This window comes from Podarcis liolepis (assembly GCF_965112155.1).
Source record: "Podarcis liolepis genome assembly, chromosome: 7".
Lineage (NCBI taxonomy): Eukaryota > Metazoa > Chordata > Lepidosauria > Squamata > Lacertidae > Podarcis > Podarcis liolepis.
Genome location: NC_139561.1, coordinates 53,124,746 through 53,151,437, shown reverse-complemented (window position 1 = coordinate 53,151,437; position 26,692 = coordinate 53,124,746). Strand labels below are relative to the sequence as shown.

General features: G+C 44.1%; 1 protein-coding gene across 3 annotated transcripts in view; it reads right to left on the bottom strand.

Moving 5' to 3' along the window:
• The window catches only part of SMPD3 (sphingomyelin phosphodiesterase 3), a 351,886-nt gene that overhangs the window by 260,985 nt on the left and 64,209 nt on the right, over window positions 1–26,692 (bottom strand). For all 3 annotated transcript variants that reach the window (XR_014528790.1, XR_014528791.1, XM_083514992.1), the window contains exon 3: window positions 185–1,808. Coding sequence is in view for 1 of the 3 variants with exons in the window: in XM_083514992.1 (XP_083371118.1) it covers window positions 185–1,531 (1,347 nt within the window). In the remaining 2 variants the exon portion in view is untranslated. The remainder of the gene's footprint in view (window positions 1–184; window positions 1,809–26,692) is intronic.

The following is a 26,692-nucleotide window of genomic DNA, read 5'->3' as shown; positions in this document are numbered from 1 at the left end:
CAATGGTCTGACTCGGTATAAGGCAGCTTTCTATGTTCCAACGAAGCAAGGGGTTCTTTATTGCACACCACAAATTTTGTATTTGCATAGTGGCCCAGACATGCAAAGTACACACACATATATGCACTTGTCCTGCTTGCAGGCCAGAAGGTCCCTGAATCAGTTTTTATAGAAAGAGACCTACCTTGAGAAACAGGGCCCCCTTAGAAGACAAGGCGTCTGTTCCTTTTCCATTGGGATAACAGTGATAAGCAGCATCCATAACTGGATAGCGGCTGGCAAAAAGCAGGCCACTGTTCACAAACTTAAAGGTACAGCAGCCATGGCAGCTGTAGACCCCAACATCGTACAGAATGTATTCAAAGTAATGGTGGAGCTCCTCTTTCAATTTCTCAGCCGCCCTTTTGTCAAACACTTCCTGCAAGCACAGGAAGTCCAAATTGGCAGGGAAGAAAGCGGAGATCTCGTGGTCAAAGTGCTCATCTGTGTTTCTCTTTTTTCTCAAGGAGGTCTTCTTCATCAGTGAGGCCTTGTAAAGGAGCTTGCTGTTGACAGTGCTCTGGTCCACAGGGCCATCTGCGGCACGCACCTTCACTAGGGACTCTCGCGAGGCAGTGTAGCTATCTAGGCTCCCAGAATCCCCCTCTTTCTGCTTATGGTTTGGCGTCTGGCCTTTTAGGCTCTCGGCTTCAGATTCTGGTGATCGGTCTGCTGGCCCCTTGCTGTTATTGACTTGGCCACCAGTGCCATCCGCTTCCAGGTCTGAAATGTGCCCATTGTCTTCTCCACCTATGCGCACAATGCACGTGTTGCCGTCTTCACCCTCATTGGTATCTCCTCCAGCTTTACCATCTCTACCATCTTCACTGTTGTTCGAGCCGGAGTTGTCCCCTTTGTACTCCATCGAGGTTGTCCTCTTGATGCCCACATTGACTGCGCGGTTATTACTATCTCCACCCTGAGGAGAGACCAGGCTGCTGAAGCTTGCTGCGCTGATGGACGTGTTTGTGGGGGAATCGATGTAGATTTTGATCTGTGGCCTGCTAGCCCCATTCCGTATCCGTCGCCCGACCTCCTTAGCACGGGCCTGTGTGTTGAAAACATTGTTCAATCTTGCCAAGGAGTCTGGGAGCAGGCAGACATTGGCGCTGCCAAAGCAGAAGCTTTTCCCATTGCTGGCGGCCTTCCACTCTGTGAGCAACGTGCTTCCATGGATCTGGCTCTTGTCTTGCAGCCTAGAGTAGACGTACGGTCGCCTAGCAGACTGGAGAGGGGACCAGAGCAGGAAGCCAATCAGGGCAAAAGGCAGAGAGACCACCAGCAGCGCCAGGTAAATTGGAGTGGTGATGATGATGCACAGAGCGTGGAAGTAGCACGGATCATCTCCCCTTTGGCGCTTCTCATAGGTGGTAGGCACAAAGGAGGCTATAAGCCTGTCTCCAAGCCAATAACATGGGAAGATCAAGCCCCAGGAGAAAGAGTGCAGTGCTGACAGAAAGCCGTTTGGAAATGGGGAAGTGTATAAAACCATTGCAACTCAGTTAGGACACCCCTTCAGGACCTTCTACATGGTGTCATCACCGCCCGCCAGCCATCAGAATGTGCGTTTGCAGACAAAAAAAATAAAAACAAAATGTCCTAGCGAAGTTGTGTCTTCTAGACTGCAAGAAGCAGTTATCACCTTAGGAACACCATTTCATTTTGCGACAGTGAGAAGGAAGCGAAGCAACCATTCCTTTGGATGTTTGGTCTCTGTAGACTTCAGAGTGTATCATTGCTCATCACAAGAAGTCATGGCAGAAGTTCACCTGCGAAGACAAAAAGAACAAGAATGCTCATGTTCAGAGGTGTCCACTGAAGGGAAGAGCTATCAGAATTATAAACCTGTAATATTCCCCACAAAGAGTCAACCAAGGGTTCCAGGGTGATACCTCCACACACCAGTCTGGCCACCAGCATCTCCTATGGCACCTGCAAAAGGTTTCAGTAAGTATTTCTTCAAAAATCCACAATGCATGAGTAACTCTTTGCTCTTCCTGCCAAGTACCTGTTTACACTGGTTCAGCCTCTCCTCCATTGCACATGCACCCTTAGGCATCCCCACACTTCACTGGATGTCAGGATTGGACACCCACCCTCCCACCAGTTTTGGACAGAGGAGCAATGCAAAGCACTTAGTGAGTGTGATGGTGGTTGATATAGGTGCCTTTTCCCCAAGGACTGAGTGGGGAGGCAAGCTCACAACTTTTTGTGGCCCTGTCTCTTTTTCTGCATTTTTAGAAATGTATCTTGCCACACACCCTATGGCAGCCATATTCTGACTGGAGCCCAGGGCACTTTCTCAAAACAGCCTACTGGCCCAAAAAGGTTGGCGATACCTGCACTGAACCATACAAACTGAGGGCTGAGGCCATAAAGGTCCTGTGCGGTCCTGACGCCCTCAATAATATTTCATGCCCCTCCCTGAATATTCAGCTTTCATGAAAAAATGTAAGCTTTTATAGAGGTATAAAGGAAAACATGTAGGCAGTATTCTACCCAAGTCCATGCAAAGTAGCACACCTCAGTCTGCCTTCTTGTGTTTTGGCCAATGAGTGCAAAGATAACCCATGCTGTTAACCTCATGATTAAGAAGAGAAGACATTGCAAAAGCAACAGAGCCCCTCCTGCCCTTCTCTCCACAATAGTGAAGCATACTCAGTAACCTGCTCTTCCAGAAGTCAGTTTGGAAAAGGAGGCAGAGGGGCTGCTCCACAGGAGTTTGGAAGAGGCCTGGATCTTTGCTTTAAGCTTGTTGTCAAGAGTTACAGATTTATGTGGGTTCCTGATCTACCACCAGATATAGTTGTGGGATGAAGCAGAGAATTCCTGCAAGGAACTGTGAGCTGTATCCTGATCAGAACATGTCCTTGGAACTTGGAAATTTCTGAAACTGTTACATCTTTACATGGTTTCTCTCTCTTTTCCTTCTGTCCAGTGCAGCTTCTTAGGTGGGATGGAAATGTGATAACAAATAAATAAGCAAGTTCCAGGGCCAGCACAGGGTTGGGCATCATCAGGCACTTGCTCTTCCTGGCTATTGTTGACTGGCTATTGCTGTCACCTTGGGGTGGGTATGCAAGCACTGGCAAGCGGGAGGAGATGACGCTGTACCCCACAATGAGGTTTTCTCCTTCCTATTTATCCTCACAGCAACACTTTGAGGTAGGTTTAGGCTGAGATACTCTCACTGACCCAGTGAGCTTCGCATGGGCTTAGTGGGGACTTGATCCCAGGTTTTCCAGGTTCTTCTCTGGCCACAGGGTTCTTATTGTGCATAACCTTTGCCTCAATTTTTTAAAAGTGTGGTGGTCAGACTGCATTGGCAGCTTGGAGGGGATTTTATAATCTCTTTCTTTCGCCGTCTCTGCTTGAGCCACCACTGCTTCTTATCTCAGCTCTGGATGGAAAGAGGCATAATTCCAGGAAGCAGCATATACTGAGGTTCTGAAACATTGTGAAGTGCTGGTGAAAATGCCCCCCCCCCCGGATCTGTAAAATGTACTATCGTGATAATTCTCTTTGTGCAGAAGAAGGTAAATCAAGCAGTACTTGAGGGTCTTCCGGCCATTGACATGGGTGCGAGTTGCATTGCAGAGCACACAACACATTCCCCAAATGGGAGCTGTGTGCCAGTGGAGGGTGGGGCCAGAGGGGAAACTGGGTGGGGTTACCTTTGTACAGAAACACAAAAGCCAGAAGTTGCTTTCTGCACACAGACTGCAGAATCCTCCATCCAGGCGAGAGCAAGAGGAACGATCACAGTTCATGCAAAAGAAGGAGGCTGCAAAGCAAGGCCGTGTGTGTGTGTGTGTGTGGCCTGGGGAGAATCACAAGGGATGGATAGAGAGGCATTGAGGGCCAAATCTGGCCCCTGGAAGCCTCAGGTGCCAGGGTGAGGAACCTGCGGCCCTCTAGATGTTTTTGGAGTACAATCCCCATCACCCTTGGCCATTGGCTATCCTGTCTGTGGCTGATGTAAGTCCTATGTACAGTTACTGGGGAGGAGATCCCACTGAACTGAATGGGACTTACTTCTGAGTAGACATGTCTAGGATTGCACTGGAAACAGTTAGTTGTCTGGGGGGGGGGGGGAATGTCTGAGGCTGCAACCCTATGAAGACACTTACCTAGAAGTAAGTCTCATGAAATTCAGGAATGCTTCTTTCTGAGCAGAAATGCATAGGATTAAGTTTTTTCATATGGTGTGTGGGTTGTTTAAATGCGTAACAAATTGGCCAAATCTGCTGTGACATGGTTTATACATTTGTATATTTCTAAATTTGCTATGGCCAATGGCTAAGGAATGTAATGCCACTAATTGAGCTTCTGCCTGTGGTTCATCGCTCAGAAGCTAAGCTATTATGTGCCTGACTTTGGAAATTAATGTGTTTGCAAACAGCTTTAAATGCTATTGAATGAGAATGTGTGTTAAAACAACTTTCTCTAAGAAGTTAAACCAAAACTCAGTGGAGCAAAACAGCAGTTGGCTGTGGAGGATGAAAAAGCCAATCTGGCAAGCAACGCAAAACACTCCCCACAAGTAGAAAATGAACATAGCGGGATGAAGGCTGGGAAGATAGCTTTATTTATATTTCACAAGGGGGACTGTTCTGATGTGACACAGCACAGTCCAGCACATCTTGCTCCACAAACCACATGCTGTGACCAGGTCCAGATTTAGGTTTGATGAGGCCCTAAGCTACTGAAGGTAATGGGGCCCTTTATATGTCCAGCTGTCCTTTGCCAACAACAAATTGTCGCTGTTTTTTGTGTTGAATCTATGCTCTATGGTAATTTATGGACCTAATAGGTATCTAAAGCCCTTTGCACATAACAAAATACGTATTTTATCAAAGTAATTTGCTTTTTATCTTATATTTTGGAAATGTACACCCAGTTTTTTTCATTTAATTTTTTGTGGGCCCCCCAAGAGAGTGGGGCCCTAAGCTATAGCTTGCTTAGCTTATACGTAAATCCGGCACTGGTTGTGACAGGTGGAGTGTTCTACTTGGACTAAGTTTCAATCCCTACCCAACCTCAAAGCTTATTTATTGATTAATCTTAGCTACACTCAGCCGAACCCTTCCTCACTGGGTTGCTGTGCAGATAAAATGGAGGCAGGCGTGTCCCTTAGGGAAGAGCAGAAGGTAGGTTGGGATCTTCCTACAGTCTATCAGTGTCAGTTTATTTCTGATCCCCAACAGTTTAGTGATGGCAACAAAAATGTGCCCCCTCCCCTTTTAAATGAAGACCCCCTTGGAATAACCAGGAGGGGACACTGGTGTTAAAGGACTGTGGAACAAACTCCCAAGGCTAAGAATGTGCCTCTGCTTTTAATTCTAACTGTGGGCGCCAGTAAATACCAGATATAATCTAAACTCTGTGCAAGTAAATCAGGATGAATCTACTAGGGGTTGTATTCAACCAAGACTTTACTTGGAAATTAATGACTACAACTAACTTAGGTCCATTTATTTTGTTGGGTCTACTCCAACTAGAAGTTAGTTGACTATAACCCTGCAATAGTTTGGAAAGCTGTTTGTTTGTCCGTTCACTCTGCATCTGAAGATAGCCTAGCCAAATGCAGCATGATAGTTCCTGAGATCAGGGAGCAGGTTTTCATTTAGGTTTTGTTACAGTTTGGAGCCATTTTGAACCAAGGTGCCAGACTGAACCTTTCAAAGCTGCAAGGTTTTTAACTAATGATTTCGAAACTGCGTTGATGTTTTTGGTTTCTTAGAATGCCTAAGTAATGCTGGGCACGAGACTGCAAATGCTCAATAAATAAGAACCAGGCAGAGGGCCTTCTCAGTAATGGTGCCTGCCTTGTGGAACTCCCTCCCTTCAGATATCAAGGAAATAAGCAACTATCTGACTTTTAGAAGACATCTGTAGGCAGCCCTGTTTAGGGAAGTTTTTAATGTTTTATCATGTTTTTAATATTCTGTTGGGAGCCACCCAGAGTGGCTGGGGAAACCCAGCCAGATGGGCAGGGTATAAATAATAAATTATTATTATATTCTTATTATAGGTCACCTGGAAGGGTCCTGCATGGGGTTTACACCTGGCTCTGCTTGGTAGACTGTGAAGACCTATGGGAGCTTTAAAAAAAAACCCAATTAAAATATAGATTCGGCTTAAGAAATAATGCCAGAGGGTCTGGGAATGGTAGATTTGAATTTTAGAGATGGCAGAGGGATGCAGTAATGAAATTGAACTAAATGTAGCCTTCTTGATCCAGTGTACCAAGGTAACATGAGCTCTGTGCCCAATCCCATAATTATCCAAGAGAATGGAACAACCATGAAGAACTCTCAGCAGTCCACTGGGTACTTAGCATGCTTTGAAGAAACCCCAGCCCGATTGTGTAATTACCCAGCAGACCAGGGGTAATTGGTCTCTGGGGTAAACAACATACGGTCCTTCAGGGTGTGGAGATACCAAATGGAGAAGGGACTCATCATGCACCCCTTGCAAAAAGACGGCATGTGCTTCCAATGGGAATAGTTGAATGCAATATAAGAGCTTCGATTTGCATGTAATAGCTAGGTTCCCTTTCCCACTCTTTATTTTTATTTTAAACTACCCACATAAGATAAGCCACAGCAGCCAAAGACAGATCCCAGGGTTATTCCCTGCACATTAAAAAGATCCATAAGTATCCCTTTGAGAAAAGCTTTTAGGATGCAATAGAGATCAAAGCAATCCCAAAAGAGTCTGACTTCTGGTTACAATCTTAGTTTCTGTACTGGATGGCTTGGCTCAGTATCGGGTGACGTGGCAAAAAAATGAGATTTATTGGAGCTGTTTTAAACCACCCCCACCCCCAACCTAGGGCACAATTTCAGATCTCAGGAGGACGGAGACAAGGAGATTTCAGTGGGAGGAGAACATGATTCCTAGCCAACCATCAAGTGGGGAACCTGTGGGGCCCTCCAGATGTTTCAGGGTATCTACTTGCTCATTGGCCACCCAAAACAGCAGAAAAGATTGCATAGGCTAGATTATATGCATAGGCGCAAATTTTAAATTACTATAATTTAAATAGAAATACATTACATTGTTTATTAAATTTATATCTCAGCTTAATGATTGTTTCTTCTATGCTTTTACCTGTTTCTGTTTTATCTTTAAGCTTTTGGATGCTGTATGTTGCTTAAGTAATCTGAAGTAATCTTTTATATTTACAGTACTGAAATGTGTTTTTTGTGTTCTTGTATTTGCTGTGTTATTGTTATGCTATTATGAAATTGTTTTTGTGCTGCTTGAAATGTGTTGCTGTTTCCTTTGTTGTAAGCCGCTATGAGCATTGTTGGATATTGTTCCTGTTTGGTTTTATTGATGGATTTACAGTAATATATATTTTTACTGTTTTAACTTTGTGTTATGTTTTTATTTCTTTCTTTTTTTTGTACACCACCACAATATTTTCAAATGGTAGGCAGTTTACCCATTCTTTAAACAAATAGATATCACTTAAAGCACATTCACATCGTACACTGAAAGAACGTTCAACACACTTTTCAAGCACAAAACCTTCTCCAAAGAGTCCTGGAAACTGTAATTTCCCCTCACAGAGCTACAATTCCCAGCACCCTTAACAAACTAGTCCCCCAGGTTCTTCGGGGGAAGTGATGTGCTTTATATGTGCATCAGGTGTTCCTTAAATGCTTGACGTGAACAAAGCCCCCCATTTTGGTTCTTGGGCGATGGTGGGGGCCTAGTTTCACTTCCTGTGTGCCTTTGATGAAGGAACAAAGTCATGGAAATCTCTCTCACCTCTTCCCACCTTCCCCAGTGGGGGGGAAATGGGGGGGCAGCCTTAGCCCAGGTGAAGGGCATCTGTATTACATGCAGAAAGTCCTATGTTCAACCCTTGGCATAGAATCATAGAATCAGAGTTGGAAGAGACCACAAGGGCCATCAAGTCCAACCCCCTGCCAAGCAGGAAACATCTTCAGGTAAGGCTGAGAACAATGCCTGCCTTAGAGCCACAGCCGATCAGTGTAGGCACTACTTAGTGAGATGGACCAATGGTCTGACTCAGTATAAGGCAGCTTCCTATGTTGAGCTATATTTACCAAATGACCCAATATACTGCCTGATCCAGGTTAAACTTAGCTGTCGCCATCATAGCCAAGACTGCCTGGTTGCCTACCTTGCTGCTCACTTACTGTCACGCCAGGGAAGAAGCGTGGAAGCTATCAAACACTACTTTGCTCTCAGAGTTTACTCCTTTCCTTTCAGCCCTTAAAAGCTAAATCAAACAATTTCCAGCCCTCTCCAAATATGCCACTCGGGCAGCCCATAAGCTACCAGAGTCGACAGTAAACAAGCTGTCAATTTAATTGAGTGCTGCTATAAAAATGTATTTCAAATATGTGTTCATAAAGTTACAGGAGATGCTCTCCCATGGATTGTTGCTGCCAGGCTCATCCCTAAACGAAAATCCCCAAATAGTCGAATCATTCTTTGCTGAATGGAATGAAGCCAGGAAGGCTGAGCCACATGTCCAGTATTAAATGAAACTCAGAGCTTCATGCTTTGGACCTATTTATACACGCACTGGGGACATTTCAAACGCAAGCGTTTTTTGGCCAAGCAATGCGAATATGAACACAAGCCTCTTCGGGCCAGTGCTTCATTAGATTTTTACTTTGTCAAGCTGGATTCAGTTCCTCTTTTGGCTGCCAGCACGCCTGGGCTGTTTTCAGCGAATGTCTCTTTCTCTCAAGACCACTTCAAGCCCAGCATATTTCTTACAGCATAGATGGAGAGCAGGGACCCTGAAGACATTTTTGCCAGCATGGCTAATGGTCAGGGATGATGGGAATTGTAGTCTGACAACATTGCAGGGGTGAGCACAGATTCCCTATCCCTCTTTTACAGTGAAGTTAGGAATCAGATCAGCAGTGGGCCCTGAACCTGAGAAATGTCTGGCAGATTCAGTTTGAAGAAACTTGACCCCAGTTATATAGTGGAAGAGGAATGAGAATGGGGGTAGGGAGGACAGCTCCAGGCCATTTTTCAGAGCAGAACTGATGACATTATCTCTCAGAGAACCAGGGTTAATTGACAGACTCTCCTTACGATGGCGGGTGAATCTGATGATAATGAAGCTTTCAAGTTTTACATTTTTTTAAAAAAAAAAAAACAGTTTAGCATAGCGGAAGGCAGGGGAAGAAGAAAACCATCTAGCAGAGGCTGAGCATTTCTTTCCTTTGATGGGGTTCCTACTTCATACTAGAGCTTTAGATTTTTCCATTTAAAAGCTAAATGTTGCATCTTGTTGTTTTAACCAGAGAAAGTGGGATACACATTGCAAAGCAAATAACCATTCACTATTTGCTTGCACAGAGAGGCCAAACAGTTGCTCATGATGTCTTGTGACCACCAGATATTCTTTGCCAAGGATTGTGTTTTGCATTGGACATCACAGCCAGGAGGGCCAGATCATGAATCTCTGCAGTATTTTTTTTATCTTTTTGCTAGGGGCAACACAGAAGGTTTATTTAGCGTAAAATGGAGATGTTTACATTCCTTTTTTCTTCTGTGCTAAACTGTCCCAGTGGAAAGAAAGCAATCTCTTTTTAAGTAAAACATGGAGCTGTGCAAGTGATCTGCAGAAGCCACAATGGGAGAGTGAAATCTGTGGTGAGGCCTTTTGAGGAACTGCTTTTCTCTAGACTCCACATGTCCTGATAAAAACAACAACAAAAGCCCAATCAAAGATGTTTTCCTTTCGCACACAAGCACACTAACCCCCTTCCAGTGTGTGAAATAATTCCACCAGCCTCTCAGTGCAACTGAGGTCGATGTTTTTTGCATTCACTGAAACAACCTACATCCATGTGAATAAGAAGAGGGAATTCCTTATGGAACCATCTGAGTGTGGGAAAGACAGCAGGGGATCCTCAATTCTCTTCTGATCACAAAGAGATAATGTGGCATAATGATTGGAGCATTGGTCTAAGAAGCCAGGGTTCAACTCCCTACTCGGCCATGGCATTCAGTGGATGACCTTGGGCCAATCACCATCTCTCAGCTTTACCTAACTCATCGGGTTGGTGTGAGAAAATAATGGGGGGAGAGAGAGCCATGTATGTCACACTGAACTCTTTAGAGAAAAGGTGGGATATAAATGCACAGTTAAAGATGAGAGAAAGGGAGAAAGATTTGTAATGGTGTTACCCCCACCCACCCACTGCTGCCCAGGACTTGGTGTCAGACACCCACCATTTAAATTACCCACAATGCCCTACAATAGCATTTGGATTAGAGATACTGTGGAAAATTTAAATGGAACTCACCTAGCGGAGCACCAGGAAAGGGGCCCAGCAGAATGCACTGTGGCAAGAGTCCCCTTAGCTAGCAAAATGTATTTTTTTGCGGCAAATTGGAGCTTGCCACCATGTCACAAATGGCAAGACCTCTGGTAGCACACAAGTATGTATGCTCTATTAAACTAGATCATGGCAATAGTGTGTGTGTGTGTGTGTGTGTACACATATACACACACACACGCAAAGATAGATATAGATCTATAGATATAACTGCAGATTGGATACTGGGCAGCATGTGAGGAAAGCCTCATCCACCCACCCTGTTAAATATTTTTAAAGTAGACAAATCTCACCTTCATGTCCTTATTTGGCACAGGGGATCAGTAGGATAGGCAAGTGAATCCACACAGAGCCTTGTTTATAGAGGAGCAATGGAACTGGCTGTTTTTGCAAAACATTGCTGGGTCTGGTTAAGTCTCCTGCTTCATAGCAGCTGTTGTAATTTAGTTTATATTTCAATAAATCTCATCTCTGTGGGCATTTTGTTTAACTGATCTGCATGGAGGCAGAAGGGATGTTTGCGTTGGTGCTCTGGGTCAATGGCAGCAAAAGAGGAAGGGGTAAAGACCAGCTCTGCACTTTCCTCACAAGTCCATGGATTCTAAGAGGGCTCTTGGTCCCGACAGAAAGAGTGCTTTGTTAGAAACTGAACTGAATTAAATGCACATTGAACAAACATCTGAGGCCAGCATTGTTGATAGAAGGATGGTGGTTGTTGTACAACTCAAACATGATTAGTTTTCTTAGGGGGTCAGATGCTAAGGGAAAGTAACATGGTAATAACACTTTCCTTAATTCCACCCTGACCAGCGAGATTTTGTATCCCCAGATGCCTCGCTTGTGAAGTGTTTAATGAGGTGTACAAGAGTATAATGGGGAGCCTAATGTGCTTAATTATCAATAGGTTCCAGAGTACAAGGAGATTTCTACCTTTGATAATGATCTAGAATTTTACCTGGGTGCATGTCAGTGAGAGATGGGAGAAGACTATTATCATTACCCTTATCAAAATTTGTAGTTGCCCTTCACCCTAGGATCCCAGGGCAGGCTTACAGCAATTGAAAACACAATGTTAAGAACAGTCTAAAACAGAAATAATGCAAGCTTGCGTAAATGAAGTTCTTTTGTTTTATATTACTCCTGCTTGATTCTTCATGCTAACTAATACCTCTTGAAACTTCTTGGAGACCGGGCCAGAAAAAAAATAGTAATTAAAGATGGTGGTGGTCGTGCCAAAATTGCATCAGACATTGGAGGTGGGCCTTGGCTGGAGCATTAACAGATGCTGCCTTTTCCCCTGATGGGGACTCGAGGCAGCTTACGGATAAAAATACAAATCACAGATAAAATACGAAAAGCTAAAAGCGGGAAGGAGAAAATCATTAAAAAGTAATTAAACCCTAATATAATTTTAAAAAATATAAACACATATCTATTAAAATACATATAATAAAAACACCACAGCACTACAGTGGTACCTCAGGTTACATTTGCTTCAGGTTACATACGCTTCAGGTTACAGACTCCGTTAACCCAGAAATAGTACCTCGGGTTAAGAACTTTGCTTCAGGATGAGAACAGAAATCGTGCTCCAGCAGCGCGGCGGCAGCAGGAGGCCCCCATTAGCTAAAGTGGTGCTTCAGGTTAAGAACAGTTTCAGGTTAAGAACGGACCTCTGGAACGAATTAAGTACTTAACCTGAGGTACCACTGTATTAAAACTCATTCCTTTAAAAGCAGTCAATTCCCCAAAGCCTGTTGGAACAAGCAAGTCTTCACCAGTTGGTAGAAATGCAAGGAAGGAGCCAGTCTAGCTTCTCTAGGAAGGGAGCTCCAAAGTTTGGGAGCAGCCACCAAGAAGGCCCTCCCCCATGCCCCTACCAAGTGTGCCAGTACTTTCCCTCCTCATTTGAGCCTCACAACCCTGCGAAGTAGGTTAGGAGGCTACAGCTACAAGGAGTGGTATGTAGGGCGGGGATGGCAAATTATTTTTCCAGCCCAAGGACCTCATTCCCTCAAGGGTAAGCTTCTGGGGTGGGGGTGCCAGTGGTGGGCAGAGCCAGAGGCAAAATGTAGGGGGAGCAAAATATGTGAGTTAGTGGACCAATGATCTGGCCTGTTCAAATGCAGCTTCCTATGCTTTTACAGGAGCAAGGAAGAAGGAACTGGGTAGGATGATAATCATTATATCATGTCTAGCCTGTGGGCTTCTGAGGCACCTGCTTAACCAGAACACTTGGCTAGATGGACCTTTGGTGTGATCCAGCAGTGCTCTCCTCCTCCTTTCCTGCTTTGTGGGCTGCGTGGTGCCTTTTAATGGCTCAAAGGTATGTATTGTCATTGTTCTGTAGACTGGAGGATGCTCTTAAATGACTGCTGGCAACAGGGATGAGTGTTTGATAGTACAGCAGTTCAACTGTTGCCTGGGAGACCGATCCACTTCAGCACAGAAGATCTGGGACAAACTCCCCCACAGCTCAAGGGAAGACCTACAGCTAGGCACAGAAAATCCCCAAAGAACTTAGGGGAAATCCTTTGGGGGGGGGGGAGTCATAGAATCATAGAGCTGGAAGGTTTCCTCAGCTCCTCTACAACGTTTCCTCTGGCCCCTCAGCTTTCATTCCTACCCTGACTAGTAGTAGCTCTCCAAGGTTTCAGGCAGGCGTCTCCATCGGTCCTACCTGGACATGTCAGGGATTGAACCTGGGACCATCTCCACACAGAGCAGATGCTCTATCACTGAGCCATGACTCTTTCAGCAAGGGACTAAAGGCAATGGTCTCCCATTCAAGCACGGACCACTGAGTCAAGACATTGGTCCATCCAACCTAGCATTGTCTACATGGCCTGGCAGCAGCCCTTTGGGATTTCAGGTCGGGGGCTGTGAAAATGGGTGGGATGGCATTTCATCTCAGTTCTGTAGTGACCCATAAGTATGGAATTGCCTATCCTGTCTGCACAATCCAATCTGCACTTTTAAAAGAAGAAGCACCAGTTCCCTTAGCACAGATCCTGATCCAGCCACAGATACTTGCCTGATTAGACTTGTGGTGGGTGGAGAGAAGTGGTGTCTAATTTGCCCAGAAAACTGATTAGCAACCAATAAATGTAATGGGGCCTAAATGCAGTGCTTTCCAAGCTTGATGACTTCAATTAAATCACACAGCCCACTGAGTAATTCTGCAGGGGACGTCACTCAAGACTGGTCTCCATAGCAACTCCTACCCACTCCAAAAAAAATAAAAAAAATAAACAGCCCCTCTATCTAGCATCAGCAGGGTGTGATGAAACACTAAGATGCAAAAAAGAAAAGTTTAGTTGGGGTGAGGAGGGAACATCAGCCTTAATATCGCTCTTTCAGCACTTTAACCGCTGATTATCTCACACTGTAGAATTCAGATTAATATCTTTCCCCCTTGAATTGCTTTCAGACCCTAATTTGGAATGCTGAAGCAACAGGGAGGCTTAAGGGCTTGCCACAGAGTGGGGGTAGGAAAGTTTTAATAGAAATGAATTTTGCACTGTCTTCTTACTAACTCATCTACTGCTATGCCATCCCTGTGAGGCTCATAACGAGGCCTGACTTCATAAGCAAGAGGGAGTAGCTTTGAAAATGCAGGCAAAGGGCCTTCATTGCCAGGAGTATATTTTAAAACAAATATCACGGGGTTCAAGGCTTGAAAAAGTACATGGTGTATAACTGCCCTTATCACCCACTTAGGACCAAGCAACTTACAACAGTTTTTGCTTGTATAGTACCAAACCTCTATAGCGCAGAGGGCTATTTCAAAGAACAAGGTTCCAGCTTTGATTTCAGGAAAGCAAATTTGGCTTGTCTTGGGAGCAACATGGGGATTTAGGAGAGTTTTAATGAGCCATTTGGCCCATCTAGTCCAGCATCCTGTTCTCACAGCGGCCAACCAAGTTACTTGGGGAAGCCCATTACTGCCTCTGATGGTGGAGACAAAACACAGCCACCATGGCTAGTAGCCACCAATAGTCTTCGTGATTAATTCGTCTTTTGAAGACATCCAAGTTGGGGGCCATCCTTTAAAAATAGATTGGGTGGTTCTGACTTGAATGAGTTTTGCTTGCATTGTCCTGCCCCTTGCATTGAGCGCCTACGTATGAACGCCACTCATGCAGGTTTTTTAAAAAACCAACTAACTGTATACAAAACTATCTGAAAAAGTGTATTATACAGTGGTATCTCTGGATGCGAATGGGATCTGTTCTGGAGCCTCGTTCACATCCTGAGTAGAATGTAACATGTGACTGTGTGTCTGTACGTGTGCAGGTCGTGTTTTGCCACTTCCGTGAATGCGCATGGTGTTATTTTGAGCGTGTTCCGTTACTTCCGGGTCGCCACAGAGTGTAACCTGAAAATGCTCAACCTGAAGCATATTTAACCTGAGGTATGACTGTATGTATAAAATAGTCATACCCCAGGCGGCAGTATATTCCTACGGCATAATTTTATACATATATTCATACCTACACATTTTTATACAGTGATATGCATTGTTGTATGCATCTGTTTATATGCTGGTTCCTTTAGCAAACATGGAGTGTATTTGTATTTAATATTATACCTATAATAAACAAGAACTGTCTGTATTTTTAGCAGAACGAGAAAGTGGGAGGGGGGGAGCTTGCTTCTCTCCTAGATTAAAGGGCGAGATTGGTATTAGAAAAAATCTGCCGAGATAAAACTGATATTCATATTTCCAGCTGTGCTGGCTGTTCTTGATAGGAATGACAGGCCAAAACATCTGGAGGGTACCAGGCGGGGGGGGGGAGCTACAAAATATGATCTCATTTGGGGGCAAAGACCAGGTAAACCCATCTTCATCTACCTGCTTATCTGCAAGTTTAATCTGCTGTGAGTCATTTATCTGAGCTGCTGAACATGGGCTAAGTGTGAGATTAATGTGTGTGATTAAACCAGTGCTTAGTCCATATCTCACTTTGGGACAGACATTATTCATCCACTACACAACTCTCCATGGACAAAGGATGTTTAATGCACAAGTTTAAGACACACATTTTGTTAAGAACCCTGTAAGGGCTCCCTCTTGGGGAAGAGGGGCAGCTTCCTATCTCTTGGGGAGGAAAGGCCATTTCTTGGTTTATGCCCCCGCTCCAAACAGACCCAGTAACACGACACAAAAATTGATATCATAGAATTAATCCCCACTGAATGGCCACAAGCATAACTTGGAGAGAGGAATAAAACTGCCCTTGACAAACTAAGCTAGAAGGACCAATGGGTTGACTCAATACATGGCATCTTCTTTTGTTCCTATGTTAAGCAGCCTCTTTCTCCACCTGCTGCTTTTCTAGCCCTCACTGCAGCCTCCAAGGCTGCTTTTCCCGTATACAGTATATATAATAACTGTCTGGGGAAAGAGAGACAGGACTGTGTGCCATGTCTAGTTTGGCTCATAGATCGTAAGTATGAGGGCAAAGCTGGTGTCTTATTTTGATTAATCGACAGAGCCCAGTTAACATTAAAATACATTACTGTCATCATCATGATAGCAAGGAATAGAACACCTTGTGAACTACCAAACTGCCCACCAATCGCATACAGCCACTCTCTAGGGGCTTGGAAAAAACCTCCTGATTTTGTGCCTGTTTTGGATTGCAAATAGGGGGGAAATATACACACCCTGCACAGGCATAAGTGGGTTGTGAAACACCTGCAAGTAACAGTAATCACAGTACATTTATTTAAAGTGTTATATGCAAGTTACACTGACTTTTAGTTAGGGTCACCATATTTCAAGAAGCGAAAATCCGGACACAAAAGTTTTTGAGCTATTTTTAAGAAAATCTACACTTCCGACATGGGTTGTCAAACGTCCAGATTTCCCCAGACATTTCAGCAATTTCCACCCGATGGCTGAATGACCAGGAAATTCCGGACGTATGGTAGCCCTATTTTAGTTCCTTTCTAAGCACAAATTAAGGTGGGTGCTGGTTATTATAAAGCCCTAAATGGTTTGGAACCAGGATACTGCATGGATCGCCCTCTTAAAGTGATCCAAAGTGGGGGCCTATCTCTTGTGGGAGCAAGTTCCATAGTTTAACTACGCATTGTGTGGATAAGTACTTTATTTTATCTGTCCTGAACTTTGCAACATGTCAGACATCTGTTGGATGTCCAAAATTCTAGCATTATGGGAGAGAGAGAAGAACCTCTTCTCTAGCTACTTTCTCCATGCCATGCAAAGGACACCCTGACTTGAAGCCTTATCCTCCATGAATTTTAAAGCCATCTATGCTAGTGGCCATCACTACATCTTGTGGTGGCCAATTCCATCATTTAACCATGTGACCAAGTTCTTCCTTTTGCCTGTCCTGAATCTCCCAACGTTCACCTCCATTGGACAGTCTCGAGTTCTAGCGCTACAGGAGAGGGAGAAATTTTTTCTCTATCCGCTTTCTCCAGCAAGTGCTATCCTGTCATTTGCCACAGGCCACCTCTCCCTTGGAACCACTGGTTGCGCACATATTTCCCTGACGGAAAAGCGGAACGTGAGTGTTTGCAGAGCCCCGTCGCCTTCCTGAGAGCCTCTTGCTCTGCTGCATTTGAATGCCTGCTTTCTGTAGCAGCAGCAGCAGCTTTGTATTCCACCCACCCTCAGTCTCAGCCCATTAACATTCTATTCATCTACCTGCACCTATGCAATTACAGCTCACTGCATCCACTTTTCATATGGAAGTGGAGCTGGCAAAGCAAAAGCACTGCCTTCTCCATCAGGTCGCTTTGCATCTGGATGTCAGTCATAATATCCTTAGTATGTCGTTTCTGACAGGAGGTCTCCTTGCCTTGAGCTGGATATTAAATGTCCTCTGGATAGCAAGCCAACCTTGATCGGGAGATGGCTTCTGTAGGAGGAGCAGGAGACCCACATGCATCTCAATGATGTTTGCTTTCAAGAATCAAGGAGACTTCTGCTTTGAATGCCGAAGGATGCTTCCCGGCATTACCATTTCATAATGCAAGTTCCCCATCATAATCACTGGGTGAATGTTGTTCATCAAGAGCTGTGATGGGAGTGTTATGAAAGAGGCTTGCTGGAGAAATGCACAGAGCAATTCAGGCAAGCACAGCGAGTTCGGCATGGAGATTTCATGGATGGTCCTCACTCGGCATGCAAAGTGGCTTGTTCTCATGGTGCATAGTTAAGCTCTGGCATTCACTCTCACGAGATGTAGTGATGACCAGCAGCTTGGATGGCTTTAAAGGAGGAATAGATAAATTTCATGGAGGATAATGCTATTAATGGCCACTTGCCATGATGACTATATTCTCCCTCCACTGTCGGAGGTAGCAGGTCTCCAAACACCAGTTGGTGGGAATCATGAATCAAATGTGTACTATTGCACTTAGGTCCTACTTGTGGGCAGCAGTAAAACTGCTGGCACATTTGCAAAGCTAAGCAGGGTCCAGTATGGTTTCAAACTGGATGGGGGACTTTGTGTTGAGATTCCTACATTGAAGAGAGTTGTTTTTTTAAAAAAAAATTTTTTATTGATTTTAATTCATTTTGTAACACAACACATTCACATCAAAGAAAGAAGAAAAACAAAACAAAACCAAATAAAGACAAATTAAAATATATATATATACTCCTGACAAAAGGTAACAACAAATTGATTACATTAACTACATAACACACAACACTTACTGACTTCCCTTCATCTTGGTTTCGGAATGTGTTATAGAAATTTCCTATCTGCAGTTTCTTTTCCTAAAAACAATTTTTTTACATCACAAGTGTTATATCACGCCTACTGTGATTTTAAGTTTTTTGTTTTTTCTTAACCTCTGTTTCCATGTATGCCATAAATTTATTCCAATCTTTATTAAACTTTGTGTCTTTTTGATTTCTTATTTTCTGTGTCATTTTTGCCGAGTCAAAATAATCAAGTAGTTTAGATTGCCATTCATTTATAGTTGGGATTCTTATTGTCTTCCAATTCTGCGCTATTAGAGTTCTGGCGGCCACTGTCGCATACTGAAAGAGTGTTTGATCTTCCTTTTTGATTCCCCCTCCCATTATCCCCAGCAAAAAGGCTTCGGGTCTTTTTATAAAGGTATATTTAAATTTTTTTTTAGTTCGTTGTAAATAGATTCCCAAAATTTTCTAAGTTGTACTAGATGACCTTTGGGAGCCCTTCCAACTCTACGATCTGGTAATCTGGTTGGTGACTATGAGAACAGGATTCTGGACTAGATGAGCTTTGGCCTGATCCAGCTGCAGGCTTCTTTTTATGTTGACTACCTCTAAAGCAAATTCAACAGTAGATCCAATAGGCACTGAAGAGTCTTCCTCAAGCAGCAAAACGTACAGCGCTATAAAGAGTTGCAGGTTTATTGTGGCATAAACTTTCATGGACTCAATAAATCAGTTAATGTTTAAGGTGTCATAAGATCCTGTATTGTTTTGGCTGCAGCAGGCTAACGCGTTACCCTTTGGGAAACTGGTGTGGTTTATTGTAGGATCTACTTCGAAGTCTTGAAATCCTATATGTGTGTACTCTGAAATATGTAGATTCATCCCAGATAAGTGGATATAGGACTGCAGCCTTAGAATCACAACTTTTTAGCCTTTATAAAGATAGATTTGAGAATGTAATGGGGAAAATACTGTTAATAAAAGGTTGGGGAAGCTTTCATAATTTCTGCCACTCCAGTCAGAAACACATTAATGTATATGAATGGATTGCCATTTTTAATGGAATTCATTTTCATTTACATATGCCTCGGATCGGCACCTTTATCTGTTTACGTATACAGCTTCACCAAGGTATTAGGTGCTTAACAGCAGTTCAGAACCAAAAAAGCCCCCGACAGGTCCCTGCCCCAGGAGGTTGCAACCTAAAATGCAGAAAGAGGCTGGCAAGAGTCAAGGGAAATTATTGGTGACAAATTTCAGTTTATATGTATTTTAAGAACGAGCATCTATCATGATTTTGTGAATGATGGTCTAGTCCTTTTACCTTGCTGGATAAGGGCAATTTGTTAATCAGCTGAAGTTTGGCATCTAGTACATCGATGAAAATAACAGGCAAATGGTGTGAAACTAAGTGCCATTGCATTTGGTCAGTGTCCATCTTTTGCCCACGAGGCTGGAGAGGATCCACAACTGATTCTTCCAAGCAAAGTGCCATTTCCAACCCCACTTTTGAGCTGCTGAGCCTGGCGAAGTGAGCACTCATTGAAGGTCAGCAACAGAAGCAGCTGTTTGCCTGGTCCTCCTCCAAATCATGGCGATGCCGAGAAATTAAAGGGCATGGGTGGAGAAACTTCATTCTTCAGCCATAACTGGGCCTGGAGCCACTGGTACGTCATGCTTCAGGCCAGAAAACCCATCATGACATGGCTGTAAATGATCTCATTGCAGGGGGTTAGACTAGATGGTGCTTTGGGTCCCTTCCAGCTCTGCATTTCTACGATTCTAAGATTCATTGCAGCAGCAAATGGCCTTCAGATCTAATGGGCTGCTTGCTTTTTCCACTGGTGCCAAGTTCGGGGCATCGCATTCTGCTGCTGCTTCTTTTAATTATGATTTATAGATTTGCTTCTCAAAACGGGAGGTGGGCCTCTTCACGGAGACACGTCCCAAGCTGCCAGAACTCTTTCTGCCAGGTGGTTTGACCAGGGTGGGAAACACAGAGCTAGCCCACACCATAATTCCTGCCAATGAATGTTCCTATGCCAGTGTTCTTAGAGGACTGGCTGAATTCAAGGAGAATACTACCTTCAGTGTGAGAGGCAGTGTGCGTCTGAATACCAGTTGCTAGGAATCCAAAGAAGGAAGAGTGGTCTCGTACTCAGATTCTACTTGCAGGCTTCCCTTGGAGGCCTTTGGTCAGCCACTGTCAGAACAGGATGCTAGATGGGTCTCCAGCAAGTTCCTTCTGATGTCCTAATCCCCTGTCTCTACAACAGGCAAACATTTCAAGCGATATAAATGAAGGTAAAACCCAGGAATCCCAACCCCTGAAGGCAAACGAATGGCTTCACAAATGAATAAATATTATTTGCTTTAGAAATAAAACATTTGCCTCTCTGCCCTTCCCTCATTTGCTTCCCAGTTGTGAAGCCTTTGAGGCATGATTTGCAGTCATTCACATATATGCCTATATAGACAAACAAACATATATATATATATATATATATATATATATATATATATATATATATATATATATATATATGCTTTCGTAGATTTTCACGGGTACAGGAATGCAGGTTTTGGTGTCTTCGGGTGTCTTCCCGTGTAAGAGTTGGGGTGTCTAGGCGACGTTTCGACGAGGTCTCACTCGTCATCTTCAGGCTGGTGCTTTCGGCTTCTTGTTACTGGAACAGAGCAGGATCTCAGTGTTTGAGTTCCTATAAATACTGTTGAGGGGGTGTGGTGTATAGCCTCCAACGTTCTGGGCAGAGAGGAAGTTCCCAGGTTAGTGTGCCTTTTCTTCTTTTGTTCCTTAATTACTTGAGGGATATCTTGAGTGATTTCTTGAGTGATATTCTGAGTACCACTTAGGTGGGTCATTAAGTGTGGATTAGTTGCTAAAGCTTTCGTGTCTTGACCTCTTGAGTTTGTGAAGAGTTTTTCTGAGAAGATGGCTGTACTGCACTTAGTTGTGCTCTGGCTTGGCTTCGTGTATAGGGGCGAGCTGTGGTTTTGTGCCCTGTGCCAGCCAGATCTGTGTAGGGATTGCAGGGGGGTGCAGCATCCGGAGGTGCCACTATGGTTTGGCTACTGGATGGTGTCTGTAATTTATCTGTGGAGAGGGTCTGGGTTTGGGTCTGGTGTGGTTGATTGGTGATGGCGTTCTGTGTGCCTCTGGTTCTGGTGTCGGTTTTTGTGGGGAGGGCTAATTTCCAGATGTCTGGCAGGCGGGACGTGTCGTCACGCTTGTTCATGCTGTGAGGGTGTTTCTCTATCTCGATGGCTTCCATGATTATTCTCTTGTGGTGATGTTCCATGTTAAAGAGCAATTTGGAATCTGCAAAATTAATTTCGTGTCCTGTTTCTTTCATGTGTTGGAAAAGAGAGGAAGTTTTTTCTTCTTTTTTGACGGCATTCTTGTGTTCTGCGATACGTGCATTTATTCGTCTGTTTGTTTGTCCAATGTACGTGGCTGGGCAGACTTTGCAGGGTATTTCATAGACCCCTTGGTTTTCCAACTGGATTTTATCTTTGGGGTTTCTGAGGATATTGGCTATTTTTTGGTTGGTGCAAAAGGCTGTTTTGATATTGTGTTTATGGAGGATTTTGCTAATTTTATCTGTAGTGCCCTTGATATAAGGAAGGAGGGCCATGCCATTGTTTTCTTCTGTGTCTTGGTTTTTGGGGGGTGTTTCTTTTTGGATTAGCTTCGTAACCCTGTTTTGCTGGTATCCATTGGCGATTAACACATTTGAGAGATTCTGTAACTCAGTTGTCAAGTGGTCTTTGTCAGCCAGGCGTTTGGTTCTGGAGATGAGAGTCTTGGCTATGGAGTTTATTTGTGCAGGGTGGTGGTGTGATTGTGCATGTAAGTAGCGGTTGGTGTGTGTTTTTTTTCCGGTAGATAGTGTGTCCTAGGGAGCCATCAGGTTTTTTGTAGATTAGGACGTCAAGGAAGGGAAGTTGGTTGTTGGCTTCTATTTCCATAGTGAATTGTATTTTGGGGTGTAGGCTGTTGAGATGTGTGAGGAAGATGTGTGGCTCCCTAGGACACACTATCTACCGGAAAAAAACACACACCAACCGCTACTTACATGCACAATCACACCACCACCCTGCACAAATAAACTCCATAGCCAAGACTCTCATCTCCAGAACCAAACGCCTGGCTGACAAAGACCACTTGACAACTGAGTTACAGAATCTCTCAAATGTGTTAATCGCCAATGGATACCAGCAAAACAGGGTTACGAAGCTAATCCAAAAAGAAACACCCCCCAAAAACCAAGACACAGAAGAAAACAATGGCATGGCCCTCCTTCCTTATATCAAGGGCACTACAGATAAAATTAGCAAAATCCTCCATAAACACAATATCAAAACAGCCTTTTGCACCAACCAAAAAATAGCCAATATCCTCAGAAACCCCAAAGATAAAATCCAGTTGGAAAACCAAGGGGTCTATGAAATACCCTGCAAAGTCTGCCCAGCCACGTACATTGGACAAACAAACAGACGAATAAATGCACGTATCGCAGAACACAAGAATGCCGTCAAAAAAGAAGAAAAAACTTCCTCTCTTTTCCAACACATGAAAGAAACAGGACACGAAATTAATTTTGCAGATTCCAAATTGCTCTTTAACATGGAACATCACCACAAGAGAATAATCATGGAAGCCATCGAGATAGAGAAACACCCTCACAGCATGAACAAGCGTGACGACACGTCCCACCTGCCAGACATCTGGAAATTAGCCCTCCCCACAAAAACCGACACCAGAACCAGAGGCACACAGAACGCCATCACCAATCAACCACACCAGACCCAAACCCAGACCCTCTCCACAGATAAATTACAGACACCATCCAGTAGCCAAACCATAGTGGCACCTCCGGATGCTGCACCCCCCTGCAATCCCTACACAGATCTGGCTGGCACAGGGCACAAAACCACAGCTCGCCCCTATACACGAAGCCAAGCCAGAGCACAACTAAGTGCAGTACAGCCATCTTCTCAGAAAAACTCTTCACAAACTCAAGAGGTCAAGACACGAAAGCTTTAGCAACTAATCCACACTTAATGACCCACCTAAGTGGTACTCAGAATATCACTCAAGAAATCACTCAAGATATCCCTCAAGTAATTAAGGAACAAAAGAAGAAAAGGCACACTAACCTGGGAACTTCCTCTCTGCCCAGAACGTTGGAGGCTATACACCACACCCCCTCAACAGTATTTATAGGAACTCAAACACTGAGATCCTGCTCTGTTCCAGTAACAAGAAGCCGAAAGCACCAGCCTGAAGATGACGAGTGAGACCTCGTCGAAACGTCGCCTAGACACCCCAACTCTTACACGGGAAGACACCCGAAGACACCAAAACCTGCATATATATATATATATATATATATATATATATATATATATATATCCATCCCTAACAGCTATGTAGGCTGGGGTGGGGTGTGGGGAGAGATGCTTTCCTCCTTCTCTCTTTCGTCTTTTTTCCAGAGAAAACCGAAGCTTTCTCATTTTGATCCTGAGGGGAATGTCGGCTTTATATCACTCGACTTGCAATTAAATAAGGTGCCTAAGCTGGCACCCTGGAGGCAGCCCGGCCAGAGGGCTTGCAGGGGTGATGTATCGCTGTGTGAGTAATGCGCAGAACCATGACTGTGGAGCTGCTGGAGCATTTCCCTTTCCACAGTCGCCCTTCATGCGCCTCTTACATAAGTGCAAACTTGGACAAGAGACGCCGTCGTATTTTAAAGCAAGTCTATCACACTGAAGTAATTAAACAAGGGAGAAGAGGGACCGATTAGGAATCCCCAAGGGGCAATGTTGAAATAGGCAGTGGCTGGCTGATATGAGACAGGCTGTTCTAAACTAAGCGGAGGAAGGGACTGAGTTGAACATATGAAGCAGCCTCATACGGAGCCAGAACGCAGCTCCCTCTAACTCGGGATTGCTTGTTCTAGCTAGCGGTGCCTCACTGGGGTTTCAGATGCGGGTCTTTCCCAAGGCCTGCTATTTTCTCCTTTAGCTGGAGATGTTGGAGAATGAAGCTGAAACCTTCTGTGTTCATTCTTTCATGAGAGGTGCCAACACAAGCCAGGCCCTGTAACTCAGAACCAGGGATGAGAGGAATCTGTCGATTTCAGTTTCTCTCAGTTTTCCATTTTCCAATCTTAATTTCAGTTCTCCAGATTGCCACATCAGTCTTCAGTCCCCCCCCCAAGTCCTCCTGAAAATTCATCAGTATTATACTGATCTGTATAATGAAATAGATTGTGTAAGAAACAGACTGCTTTGCACACCCCTCTCTGAAACTGACCTTGCTGAAGATTGGATGTTTCTAGCGATGGGTGAATTGGTCAATTTCTATTTCTCTGAGTTTCCCATTTTTCCACATTTCAGTCCTCCACTTAAAAAAAATGAAGTCCTCATGAAATTTCACAAGCATTTTTTTTTACTTTCTCACAATATACACATGCTTATATGCAATTTGGCCTAATATAACATTTTTGCAAAACATTTTTTCTTAATATAATGAATTTTAATGCATGCTATTATATCCACTCAATATATTCACTAACATATGCATTTTTATGCACATTTTACTGCAGCATATATATATATATATATATATATATATATATATATATATATATATATATATTGTATCCATTGCCTGAAGGGAGAGCTGCAATGCAAAATTTGAGAAAGTGCAAATTTTGAAGGATTGCTGCGCTTCAGTTTTTGTATCATACTGGAAAATGCTAATTAGGGAGGTTTACATTTAAAGGAGAACGAAATCAAAGGTCAACCCCACCCCTACTCAGAAGTCCTGCTCCATTTATTTCATTGTTCATTTGATACATTGCACTGATTAGTTGCTGGTTGTTTTGTCAGCTGCCTCAGAAGGGTTTATAGCAAGGGTGGGGTGTGTGTGTGTGTGAGAGAGAGAGAGAGAGAGAGAGAGAGAGAGAGAGAGGAGATTTGCAGAGCGAAGCCAAGATTCACAACAATGTTCAACAGCCTGCCTAGGATATATTCAGAATTAAATTGCAAGTAAACAGTTATGGGTTTGTTTTTAAAATCCTATCATAAGGAGAGGCAACCATTAGGCCTCAAAATACTTCCCTGAAAGGACACTCCTGAAACATCACTCCTTTTTCCTCTCCACTCCTTTGCTGTTTTATGAAAACTGTGATATTTTCCAGGACACCATTCACAGCTATCAATACTCCACTTTTGCTTTGTGAAATTAAAATGGGCTATCCCTGCTGTAAGGTGTCGTGTTCAGGCAAATGATGGTGACCAAACCTCTTTACTGAGAACAAACATGTGACAAAAACAACAACAACCACCCACTAGAAATCTGTTGTGCAAAACCAGACTGAAATTGCCCCAGGCTTTGGTGAAATGGTACACATACAACACAGATTGAATTTCGGTAACATTACACCCAATGCTTTTTTCTAGAAAAAGAGGTGCAGGAACTCCCACTTTTTTTTTTTACAGACAACCCTGTTGTTGCTTTTTTTAGGGACAGAACAACTCTTTTTTGGGGGGACACACCTTACAACGTCGCCTGAGATGCGATGTCCCACGGCCTCCAACACAAAACCACGAGCAGCATGCAGCCCAAAGCCTCCAACACGCAGCTCTGAAAAAAGCCCTGATTATGCCTATTGCAGAGGATTTGCCTGCCCAGTTGTTCATGTCAGCATCCAGGCAGTGATATGGAAACCAGCTGGACCAGGAGAGCCAGGAGCAGAGGTGCATTGAATCAGGTTCTCTGACACTGAGCCCAATCCAGAGCCCCCTGAACCTGAGACCCCTGAACCAAGAACTCCAGATCTAAGAACCCCCCAGTGATGGCAATCCTTGAAGCTCCTCATCGCTAAGGGCCTCACATCCCACAGAGCCTACTCAGTCCCACAGGCAGTGTACCCAGCAAAAGGTGATGCCCCTTTAAGGCTCTCTATGACACCAGCAAGGAGGTGAGGCCTAATAGGAGGTAGACAGGCCCAGGCCATAGTGGACTCATTTTAAGACCAAGCACTAGTCTGAACAGGCTTTTTGCTCCATTGGACCTGTCCAAGGTCCTGATGCACCTTTCTTTGACCTCACTCTGTCAGCTCAACCTCGCCAGGACTGGAAAGTGGGATGGTGGTGGACCACAATCAAAACTGGGTGCCTGACAAGTGGCTTGCCTGATGCGCTCATTGTGACAGGCAGTGTGGTTCAGCATGTCAGACCTGGAAGACCAGGATTCAAATCCCCACTCAGCCATGATACTCACTAGATGACCTTGGGCAAAGTCACCAACTCCCAGCCTAACCCATCTGACAGGGTTGTTGTGAGACTAATATGGAGAGGAAGAGAGCCAAGTATGCCACTTTGAGTTCCTTGGAGGAAGGGTGGGATATAAATGCAATAATGAATGAATGAATGAAAAATATAATGCTTCGGATGATATTGGAACCAGGGGCTCTTAGCAACACCAGTTTTGGCACAGTGCAGCCTCCTCTGGGAACGCCCACCTTGAGGCATTTGCTGGCAGGCATTCTGAAGTGCTGAATGGCTCTTGCATGATTTATCCCAGTGA